The sequence below is a fragment of the Bos javanicus genome, chromosome 28 (genome assembly GCF_032452875.1).
Source record: "Bos javanicus breed banteng chromosome 28, ARS-OSU_banteng_1.0, whole genome shotgun sequence".
In the NCBI taxonomy this organism is placed as follows: Eukaryota; Metazoa; Chordata; class Mammalia; order Artiodactyla; family Bovidae; genus Bos; species Bos javanicus.
Genome location: NC_083895.1, coordinates 45611031 through 45623384, shown reverse-complemented (window position 1 = coordinate 45623384; position 12354 = coordinate 45611031). Strand labels below are relative to the sequence as shown.

General features: G+C 40.3%; 1 protein-coding gene across 11 annotated transcripts in view; it reads right to left on the bottom strand.

The window, feature by feature from the left end:
- The window catches only part of WASHC2A (WASH complex subunit 2A), a 45254-nt gene that overhangs the window by 32202 nt on the left and 698 nt on the right, over positions 1-12354 (bottom strand). For 10 of the 11 annotated variants that reach the window (XM_061405704.1, XM_061405710.1, XM_061405714.1 and 7 more), the window contains exons 3-6: positions 11769-11933; positions 6099-6161; positions 4084-4257; positions 1778-1871 (exon numbers count right to left, since the gene is read on the bottom strand). In XM_061405704.1, coding sequence (XP_061261688.1) covers positions 1778-1871; positions 4084-4257; positions 6099-6161; positions 11769-11933 — 496 coding nt within the window. The remainder of the gene's footprint in view (positions 1-1777; positions 1872-4083; positions 4258-6098; positions 6162-11768; positions 11934-12354) is intronic. The other variant, XM_061405711.1, reaches the window with a different exon arrangement.

Genomic DNA, 12354 nt, shown 5'->3' with positions numbered 1-12354 from the left:
ATAAGGAAACATTCTTAATTTCTTCTCAAGATCACAAACCGCCATACATCAACATCAAAAGATTTTGATAAAACCATCCATACTCATTCATTGGAATTAAAGTGTCTTCACTACAGTGAGGAATGGAATATTTACATAGGCTCAAAGTATTTCCCCACGTGATATTTATTAGTTACAAAAAAATATATTAGTTACAAAGGAAAAAACTGGCTTATACTCTCTGACGATGTCACGGTTGTGAAAAGCAAAAAGAGGCTGAGAAATGGTATCAAACCAAAAGACCAGAGAGATCTGACAACTACATGCAGTGAGGAGACTGGATTTTGAGCCAGAGAAAAAGACTGCAGAGGCCATTACTGGGACAACTGGAAAAATGGGAGTATGACTGAGGACTAGCTGGTATTAAATCCAGTAAAATCCCCTAACTTTGGTAATCATACTTTTTGCTACTGTTGTTGGAGACCTGTCAATTGGTGACTTTATTTCATATAAAAGTTACTAGGGGAAGAGGTCAAAAAGTCAAGTATACTTGACTTGAACACTCTTGCCAAGTCTCACAAGATGCAACCACTTGGATTAATTTTTTCCATTAATAAGCAGGATATAAAAACTAAAAGTCTCACATCAAAGCCCCATACATACATCCAACCAAGATGACAGATGGGCAAATGAATATTCAGAATGTGCAACGAAGTAAGAGAAAGTTCTTTTTCTTCAGATCAGATCAGATCAGTCGCTCAATCGTGTCCGACTCTTTGCGACCCCATGAATCGCAGCACGCCAGGCCTCCCTGTCTATCACCAACTCCTGGAGTTCACCCAGACTCACGTCCATCAAGTCAGTGATGCCATCCAGCCATCTCATCCTCTGTCGTCCCCTTCTCCTCTTGCCCCCAATCCCTCCCAGCATCAGAGTCTTTTCCAATGAGTCAACTCTTCGCATGAGGTGGCCAAAGTACTGGAGTTTCAGCTTGAGCATCATTCCTTCCAAAGAAATCCCAGGGCTGATCTCCTTCAGAATGGACTGGTTGGATCTCCTTGCGGTCCAAGGGACTCTCAAGGGTCCTCTCCAACACCACAGTTCAAAAGCATCAATTCTTCAGCACTCAGCCGTCTTCACAGTCCAACTCTCACATCCATACATGACCACAGGAAAAACCATAGCCTTGACTAGACGGACCTTTGTTGGCAAAGTAATGTCTCTTATACTTAGAAATACACAAAGAAATACAGCTGTCCCTCAAGGGATAGGTTCCAGGACCCCCTTTCCCCAACAGACACACACAAAGACACCAAGTTGGCATAGTGTCCACATATAACCCACATCCTTCTCCTGTAACAACCTTAACTCGTCTCCACGTTACTTGTAACACCTAATACAATGTAAACGCTATGTAAACAGTTGCCTGTGCAGCATGGCAGCTATTTGCTTTTAGGACTTTCTGTAATTTTTTATTCCCAAATATTTTCTATCCAAGTTGGTTAAATACATAGATGCAAAACCCATGGAGATGAACTGCCAACCATATACATGAGTAAGGCGGCATGATGTCTCCCAAGTAGGTTCAGGAGAAAGTAATACTATATATAGAGAGGGAGAATGATACACGAATATGGCGAAGTATTCACAAATGGAAATCTGGGTAAAGGGTATGTGAGAGTTCCGTGTCCTAGTCTTATAACTTTAAGACTTTAAAGTGAAGTTTGAAATTATTTTTAAATAAAAAGTTAAGCTATAAATGTTAAAAGCAACAAAAGTATGCAGTGCAAAAGTGTACCTTCACTAGAAAGCTCTCCAAGACCAACATCTTCCTGCTCCATGAACAGCTTTGACCCAATTAAATAAGGTAAGGGGCGGTCAATGTACAGATCCTGTGAACAATGGAAGGGAACAGGCAGTTAAATACTTAAGTTGAAAATCAAATTAGGTATTCCATTTGGCATCCTCTTCCATCTGACTACCCCAAAAAAGTTACATAATAAAAGAGGATAAGAAACACAGCAGGATTTTTTTTTCAATCACTAATTTTAAAAAAGTTAAATCCTAGGTAAAGATAGAAAAGTAAAGCTGATTCATAAAGACTTTCCCTTCTCAAGTGCCTAATTATATTAACAAAAATGGCAAAGGCTTGTAAAAAGTTTACCAGCAGTAACTGAACAAATAAAGGGGCATAACTTCATAGCAACATGCCCCAAAGGAGGAGGACCAAGGAAAGAAACTGGAAATCCTGACAAGCTTTGATGATGGTGACCTATCTTCCTCCCCTGAAAAGCAACTTGGTGAGCAAAAATCAACCAATCAACGACCCTTGAGAACGAAGTGCTAAATGTGGAGAAGCACACGGAGGAAATAACACAAATAGTCAGTGGGTAGTGGGGTGTGTGGACAAACAGGGCAGAAGGCACTAAGGGAGGGAATGGAGTAGGCCGCCTCCACGCTGCGTCGGGCAGAGGCAGGAGCACAGGCAGAAAGCACGGGCTGGACAAAGGGAGACAGCTACTTACCGAGGACTGGCAGCCACCTACAGGGAAAGTGTCTACGGTCAACATAATTAACTAAAGGAATGTTTCCAACAGACTGATAAGAACCTATCTAGGAGAGGGAGGGGGAAAAAAAAACCAAAGAAAATAATAATAATGCCCCTCAGAGGTTCACGTGGTAGAATTTAGAGAAGTGAAGTTGGTAAAATAAGATCAGAAGATCAAACAGAATAAAATGAAGTAGACTATCTACAGGTACATGTTAGAGATTCTTCCATTTCAGGCCATTACAAACATCAAAAATTTAGAGCCAAGAAAGCACTCCACCCTGGAGGCATGGTCCTTTGGCTTTAACAACTCTTCCCTATTAAAAAGACACTGGGAAAAGAAGAGAACAGTTCTGTCCTTGGAAAATGACAGAAAGTTTGGGAAGGTTCATGTAAAGGTCAAAGATACAGCAAAAACTAATTTAGTGCAAAGAAATCAAAGTGCTAATTGGGCTGACTGTTCAGTGACTCAGAAGGCTTGTTCCCATGTCTTTCTGTAACAGAAAAACTGGTGAGAGACTTGCAAGGAGGAAATGTGACCCAGGCAATACATTTCCCAAGGTCTGCTGTGTGAGTTAGTCACTCAGTCGTGTCCAATTCATTGCAACTCCATGGACTGTAGCCCACCAGGTCTGTCCACGAATTCTCCAGGCAAGAATACTGGAGTGGGTGACCATGCCCTCCTTCAGGGGATCTTCCCAACCCAGGGACTGAACCCTGGTCTCCTGCACTGCAGGCAGATTCTTTACTGCGTGAGCCACCAGGGAAGCCCTGCTGCTAAATCCCTACAGTGAAAAGGCAAGATGACGACAGCATATCAGGGTTAAAGGACCAGCCCCAGCTCGGCAGGGTTAGCTCTAACTGGAAGAAAAATGTGCGGTGAATACACGATCAGAAGAGACGGGTTTTGCAGCATGCGCCAATTCACAAAGCACTGCTGTGTCACAAGCACTCTCAAAATCAGTAAGGCGACCTCTTGTGTTTACTACTGAGCCAACCTGAGAGAAAGTAACAGTAAAGCAGTAAGTACCTGCCAGGCCAATAATCTCTTCATGAACACTCACAGTGGTTTTATTCATACTGGCTAAAACCTGGAACAACCCACATGTCTTTTAACACTTCTGAGGTCCCTCTTTGTGCAAGCTACAGAATGTCCATTTCCCAACAACCCCTGCCTCTCATGAGCCTCCTCATCCTTCGAAACCCAATTCAAATCTCATCTTCACCCTACTTTCTCCAGGCAGAAGTCAAAACATCTATGATGGTGACTTTTGTAACTGCCGCCTTTCTCTGGCCATCTGGTATGGTTATGACAAGCATCTTGAGAGTAGGAATGAAGCCCTGCATCTCTGTACTCCCCCAACTTGGCACGCTAGTACCCAGTAAGTGCTCAATCAATGCTCCTGAACAGCACCTTCTGACTGATGGAGTCAACATGAGAGCGATAAGTGGCACCGTCACTTCTTACAGCTGAAGGCCCAATCTTAACAATTCTGCGCCCAAGGACCCAGATCACAACAGGTGTAACAGTGAGTATTGCAGTTGAGTGTCTTTACCTTTGGCTCAAGGATCAATTCTAGCCGCTCATTAGCATCATCTTCTTCAGAGTCTGAGTTTCCCGCTTTTATATCTAGTTGCTCAAACGCACTGTCCAACACCTGTAAACCGTAGTTCACGGCCTCCTGGACTTTAGGAATCAGATCTACTTCTTTCTGTTCCCGGGTCTTTTCCTAGAAAAAGTAATTTTTAGTAAGATCTCCAGTATATTGATACCACCCTAATAAAACACTGGGAATGTTCACTGAAGCCTAGACTCATGCTCAAAAACAAACAAAACCAAAAAAACTTAATTAAAAATGTTGTTCTTAATCATTTACAGCGTTAAAATGTCGAAAGTCAAAGATTTTGCTGAATGCCTCAGCACTGACATTGGAGTGTTAAGTCCCAAATGTGTCTATGCACTGAACACGCACCAAACTACAGAAGGTTCTGGAACTCCAGGTTCATCATTCACAACAACAAAAGCACAACGGTGGGATGGAGCAGCCTCTGTAGACCATGTAAAAGCGCCCAAGAACAATGAACAGCACATCACAAGACATCAAGGGCACCTTCCCTCCCTGCTTCTGAAGGAACAAAGGGCCTAGGGTTTTAGCTTGGCCATGACTGTACCCACTAACCTTGGTCAATGGTCCTTAGGACAATTTCGGAGGTTAAGACTTAGAAGAAAATACTCCAGGCAGAGTCGTTATTTTTCAATTACAGTTAAAAAAATAACTGGACGATTACAGTTTATAAACTTGTTTCAAACCGAGAGAGAGTCGGTTTCATCTCTAACCTATCCTGTACGTCACCCTGGAACAATGCCCCCCACCTCGACAGAACTTTGTTCACAACACCAACCTGCTGAAAATATCCCACCCATCTCCACTTCCTGTGACAGCAGTGCTCACACACTCAACTGTGTCATCAGTTGCAGGAAGTATTGCAGAATATATTTAGTGTCATTTCCTCTCCTCACAAATATTCTGCAAGCTGACATATAATTACAGAAACAAACCATACAGTTTTCCCTTTTTCTGCCACACCACGTGGGATCTTCGTTCCCCAACCCGCGCCCCTACCCTGGGTCGGTGGCGTCTTGAGCACTGGACCCTGCAAGTTCCCATACACTGCTGCTTTGAAAGCCAAGGGAAAACCTGAGGGGTGCTTGATACTTCTACCCCAAGTGCAGAAGTCTTCTAATTCACTTTTTCGTTTTGGCTGCGTCTTTTTTGCACTCTGGTACGTTTGATTCTAAGTTAAACAGCTAACATGGTACCAAGTGTGCAAAAACATGCTTGTGGATTTTTTAAAGACAATTCACTAAATAGCTATCACTTTAAACTGAATCTTGACTTGGTCTAACCAGAAATTACTACACTTAAAACAGTTTAGCAAATCTATTAAAAATAAAATTTTTTTAATAAATTTTTAAAGGCTAGAAACAGGCAAAACTGTAGCTGGTTGCTAGTACCCTTTCTTAGTCTACACGTTCATAAGTGACAAGTAGCATGGCTTTCTTCTTACTTTCATTCTTAAACTGGTAGTAATAAGCAGCAGCACAGTCCTGAAATGACAGGGATACACAATCTTCAGAGAACTCACCACCTACTGCCCAGTATGGCCCGTTTTGGGTTTTTTTTTTAGTAACCCTCAAGGTAAAAAAGGTTTTTACATTTTTAAAGGAGGAAGGGGAAGGGACAGGAGAGGAAGAAAAGAAGAAAAAGAAGCAAAGGATAGAAATCAATGCAGCCAGCAAACAAAATATTTCTTACCTGGTCCTTTACAGAAAATCTCTACCCACCTCTGCTCTACTCTTAAGCCAGCAATCAGGAACTTAATCTACACATTTCTTAATACAATGAATTTCAGAAACAAACAAGTTCAATTGTTGAGCTGTCAAAACCAGCTTCTCCCATTTCTCCCAAAGTCCATCTCCCTGCCCCACTCTCCCTCCAGCAGCCGTACCATAAATCACTACTTTTCTTCTCTAAAGGAGCCCAAGAGAAGAGTAATTCAAAGCAAGTACCTGTTCTGGTTTTTCCGCCTCAGTCTTGAGCACCGGCTCCTCCACCTCCTCATCATATACACGCTAAACACAGAAGCAAGGTTCAGCTTTTAGTCAAAACAGCGTTTGGAATCAATCACGATGTAAGAATTCAATATACAATTTAAAAAGACAAAGACAAGAAGAAATGATTATTCAAGAAATGGCTGAGGCCAAGCAGAGAAGAGTAGACAACTTGCCCAAAATTAAGTTTAAAGAAAAGACACAAAAGACTAGGAAACATGAAAACAAAACAAAACCTTCAATCTCATGGTTGACCACAGTCACAAAATTAACAAGAAACCAGAGTTCACATGTTCTCGTTTAATCTAACCCAACGCTGGCAGAGCACTGGCGCAGGCCCTCGACGTGCGGCTCTGAGCGTGTCAAGTGGCAAAACTTACCCACCAGGTGTAAGAGCTTTCACATTTATACAGTAGAAACCATGAAGCTAAGTTACTTTTATCCTGTTGCTTAGAATGGTTGATACATTTTTATTACCTCATCTATAAGAAAACAGGCCAAGCCCACCAATGATGTGTCAGAAGACCGGTCATGGGACTCGCCCACACAGCTTGGGCAGGCGGCTTCTCTTTTCTAATACAGAGCCATCGTTCTGGCAACTCATTGTCATTTTTTTTTAACTATTTATTGTTGCCTAAACTCCCAAAGCAAAACATTCTCATTATAAATAGTGCAGTGATGAGAATGCTCTAGAATTAGACACTAGTAATGGTCACAAAACTCTAAGAACACACTAACATCTACTGCCTTCTATACTTTTAAAAGGGTGTATTTTATAGTGTGTAAACCCTATGTCAAATAAAATTAAAATGTCAATATAAAGATAGTTGCAGAAGAGATATATTTAAAAATAATTCCATCCCTGCCTCCAACCTCATCCTCAGAATAATTAAGTTTGGTGTGCGCTCCTCTTTGTTTCCCAAGGCTCTTACACAAATTTATACGGACATAGGCACACATTCAGTTTTCTGCCCTTCCAGCTTTGAAACAAAACTGCATTCATATGACACGTATCCTTCTGCCCCACTTTTTCACTTGATATTCTCATAAACCACTTTCTAGGTCAACGCATATAGATTTGACTCAATTGTTTTTATATCTACATAATATTTTATGGTATGAAGTTGACTATAGTTAGTTCAAGAATTCTCTATTACAGAACATTAAGGACATTTCCAGTTTTTGCTAGTGTAAACCAGCTACTGTAAATATGTACTAAGTTCTTAGGCCATGGATCATTTATTTCTACAGGCTTCTCAAAAACAGGATTGCGAAGCCAAAGGACAAAACTCTGGTTTACTCTTCAGAGCTTCTTCTAGATCTCAGTGTGGAACAACTCTCACTGCCATGGCAACACACCCCAGTGCCCACTTCCCGGACCTTCGCCAGCAATGGAATGAGGTCGCCCATCTTTTCAAAATAACTATCAATCTGATTAGACAATGTTATTTTCAAATGTTCATATCTTCTAACCCAAGGTCAATCTGATTAAACGGTGTTATTTTTAAATGTTCACATATTCCAACCCAAGAATTCTACTTCTTGAAATTTGGTTCCAAGAAAAATAAATACAAGCAGTCAGATGCTCATGGCATCAGATTTACATTCAAAATCACAAACACCAAATCTGTAACTCTCTGCAATTCCAATCAAAATACTAGTAGACTTTTCTGGGGAAATTAGCAAGATAATCCTCAAATTCACAGAAGTAAAAAAGCCAAGGATAACTATGAAAATTATGAATAAAGAGAAGTCACAGAGATTTGCCCTATTAAGTCTTACTAGAAATCTCCGGTATTTAAGATTGTGACACTTACTACAGCAGATAAAGATAATAAAAGACAGAGGTAAGAGGCAGACGCACAGTCCCACGTGAGCCTATTTATATTTACAAGAACACACAGTCACACGTATGTCACTGACGGAAAGACCTACACGATAAAAGTTACCTTATATGGAAAAGAAACAAAGGAGACCCCCAGCTCATACTACACACACACGTACCGATACACGCCCAAAGACTATATACATACTCTCCACGTAAGAAGAGTAAAGAGACGGCAAAACAAACGAGCCCACACCCAAAGTATTTACAGCTGAGGAAAAAAATATTAACATCTGTTAATATAAGGCAGTGCACATTATTAGCATTTGTGGTTATTATCTGTTCTTTCCTACATACACAAAATATTTTATCTTAAAAAGTTTTGTATGGGGGATTGTTAAATAATGGTAGCCATAAAATGAAATAGAAACAGAAATTAAGTTCAGTAAATCTTACAGATGTGTTAAAATGCTTATAAAATAATATGCTAACATGAAGAAAAAGGCAGGCTGCAAATACATACATATAGACAAGGTTAAAGTTATGCACATACATATGATTAGAAAAAAATATGCCAACGTGTTGAGTGGCTGGTTAATTTGGGGTGGTAGAATTATAGTTGACTTCTGTAGCTTAAATTTTTTCACATTTTAATACTTTTTATACATATTTACCTCTCCTACTATAAGTGTCCATTATTCTTACAACAACAAAGGGAAAAACTTAAAGTCCAATGTCTGCATGGGAATGAACTTGGAATATACATGTCAAAATCTTGAGAGGCTCTTCTTTAGTATCTGAAATTTCATATGCTGTTTCTTTTTCCATATTAAAAAAAAATCATTCTACAAAGACGAGAAATTAGGGGAGTAATTTTCAAAGGCATGAACAAAAAATGGCAAATAAATCTTAAAATTGAGACTTTAAGACAAGACAGCTGCCAAGGTCACTTCAGACTTTAAATAGCAAGACCATTTAACTTAAAAGACTGAGCTTCAAGCTTAGGTCTGAACAGCATCAATACCCTCCTTTTCCTCCTGCCTGTCATTAAAAACACCTCACGAGACATCAGCAGGCTTCAGAAAGCCAACATGGCATCTGGGAAACCAGCCAGCAAGCACACAAAACCCGTGGGGGCTTTTAAGGGTGGGCAGGACCACGTGTCTCAAGTACTCAGTTCACAAGCAGGTAAACAATGCTGACTCACCTCACCCTTCAGACTGAACTCACAGCTTCATGGGTTGCTCAATCATTTTAAAATCAGGTAGCCATTCACACAACTGTCAAATATCTTTGATATTTCTACTTGAAGAATCTTTTCCTCATTTGGGGAGATGAGGTAAGAGGTGAAGGTGAGGAATAAGAGAAAAATCTGACAAGGGGCTGAGATTTCCTCCCACATTATACACAGCCATGGTCCTCTTTACTTTTATGATCTCTCATTAATTCATGCAAATATTCACTGAGTCTCTATGTATCAGGCTCACGGTGAACCCAAAGAACATAACACTTAGTAAAAATGTGGGGCTTGATTTAGTAGAGAAGTTTAACACATCAAACCATATCGATAGATGTAGAATTACAGTCATAGGAAGTGCTATGAAAGAAGTCGTTAATTAGGTCACTCAAGGTTTCAGGACAAAATTCCTAAAGGAACAGATTAATGAAGCTGCAAGAACTGTATTCCCTACCAATAAGGCACTGATGCACTGGCCACTGCTAATCAGCATTTCTCCTCCTTCAGAGTCCCCTCGTGAGCCTTTACTAAAGGTACTGATTTTTCTTGCCCTAAAAAGTCTTGATTGCTTTTCAGTTTCACTAACTCTATAATGCAGTTCGCAATCTACTAGCTGCCTCTGAGGTCAGTTACTAAAACCTAAAAACCTATTACTTTGTGTATTTTTCCAATAAACTACCATGAAACCAAATAGCACCATCATTTAAGACCGAATTGTAATACATGAGTCCTGATGTCAGGGTTTGAAGAAAACATTTGCAAAGCCAAATCACTGCCAAATGTATTATCAGCAGGTAGATTCCTCCAGTTTTATTAAGCGTTAGCCATCCTTTTAACAACATGACGCTCTACCACAAATGGAAAGGACATGTAACACGTGGCATTACAGGGAAGTCTGGGAACCAGTTCGACTTGGCAGTGGCCACAAGCACATCTAGAGCGAAATTTGGCCGCAGACTGGAAGCGGAAGCAGCACAAGACAAAGGAGACAGAGAGATGGATGTAGGGAATCCAAGGAGCGAACAGAAATCATGAACTATTACCAAAAAATAACCAACAAAAACAAAAGTAAACAAAAAAACCTCCCACAAAAATTAGATTATCAGAAACTCAGAATCTAAGAAAACTTGGAAAGAAAAGAAGAGCTGGGGAAAGAGAAGACCTGAAGGTTATTATTCAGAGAAAGAAGCTTATAATGCCCGTTTCCCCCAAAGTGCCAGTCAGGACCAAGCCAGTATCAGTGTGCTACAGGCACACCAGGTACAAAAGGCGGCTCCCAATTCTCCTCCTGGCCCACTCTAGGGCTGCAAGGCTGACTGCTGAGAAGAGCTAAGCACCTGATCCAGCGAGAAAGGTACAGAATGAGAGCAACAGATATAGTGAAAAGGACACAGGATTCAGCGCGATGAAAAACTAATAGGACCACACACACACTACTAAAGCGGAGACGAGAGTCCTGTAGACTGCCTCTCCCAACAGGAACATGCTCAGGACCAAGCACGGACGTTCTGCGCAGATGACCAGAAAATGATTACAGATTTAACTAGAAGATTGGCTATATCTTAAGTTACAGGCAAAGAGATATTTAAAACCTTTATTCAGATCTTTATTTTACACACAGGTTCCCCCAAAAGCCCAGTAGTGGCATTTCAACCTCAGTTACTAAAAATGTACAAACATGCTGTGTAAGATATCTGCAGGACAATATTTAGTCTCCTCTTAACAATCCTAAATCTTTGTATAATCTTGCAATTTTCAAAATCATTTTTATTACTTTGTATCTAACAGTCTCAGGAGATAGCCTAATTTAATAATCCTCTTTTCACAGTATAACTAACACTGATACTTAGAAAGTTAGTCACTCTATGAGAAACACAGGTCAGCTTAACTAAGCTTCCTCTCCATCTTCTAGAATAATCTCCCCTACAGTCATGGAGCTCCAGCCACATTTTATTCTTTTTTATTCTGGAATAACACTATTACAGAAAATTGTGATGTTCTCTAAGAGGGGGCTCTAGTTTACCTACGTGTTCCTAGAATCTAAAACTTTGAAACTTGATAAACCGACAAAATTGCACTTGGGTTAAAGTGCAACAATCTGTTTAGAGTTGATTTTATGACACAGCTTCAGCCAGCACAACAAAGCATTAGTTTAGAATAGTCCAGGTAGACACACACATGCTTTTAATATAACTTAACAGAACATAATGCATACAATTAATAACATGCTGGTGCCAGAGGACCAGACCAGGTGTATGGCTTTCCTTATAGAGGATAACAAGGCTTGTTGGAGGGCCATGCAATTCACCAAAACTGCTGATAACTCCAGAATTAACAATGGATGAAAACACTGGAATACCAGGAAATTTTTATCATTAGGTTTTCTCAAAGGCTTGAAAAAACAGGTAAACTTCACTAATAAAAAGGGAGAGAACATCAATTACCAAGAAGTACTACTTACACCAAAATTTAAGAGAACCTAACAATAGGTCACTTAATATCAGTGACTACTGCTCCTTCTAACAGTATTATTTCTTTAAAAATCGGATGTCACTAAGTAACTCACGTTTTCAATGAACTGGGTATTAGACAGCATAAGGAACTCATTGAAGACATTATGCAGGCGGCAATCTGTGGCTTTAGTCTCCCGAATTAGTCCATCCACCTGTTTCTTGATTTCATGAGTCCTAGAGATAGTCTGTTGTGAAAATTCCTGTAGAAACTGTAGTAGCTATTTAAAAAAAAAAACACATACAGTAGTATCAATATGCGTCTATTACACGCATCTATTCTGCACATCAAAACAGAGAAGCAGCCACTTCCTTTCACCTTGGTGTGTGTGCGTGCTGGAATGGGAAAGGGATGCTGCTTTTGACAGTACCAAGACCAAGCAGCACAGAAAAACATTGAGAAAGCTCGTCAGAACAGTGGCAGTGAGTCAATGGACACTTCCTGTCTCGTCTCCGGAGAAATTTTAAAGTGCTGTTTGGTTGTCATTCTTCAGGGATCACAGACGAGAGGCAAAATAACAAAGCACTACTCATCCAAAACTCCTACGCAAATGGGACTTTGGAATCACGGCTCTGAGCTTGTCGGGCCCCAGGCGTAAGGTGTCTTACTCAACGATATTCATATACTGGTTTGTCTCCCAC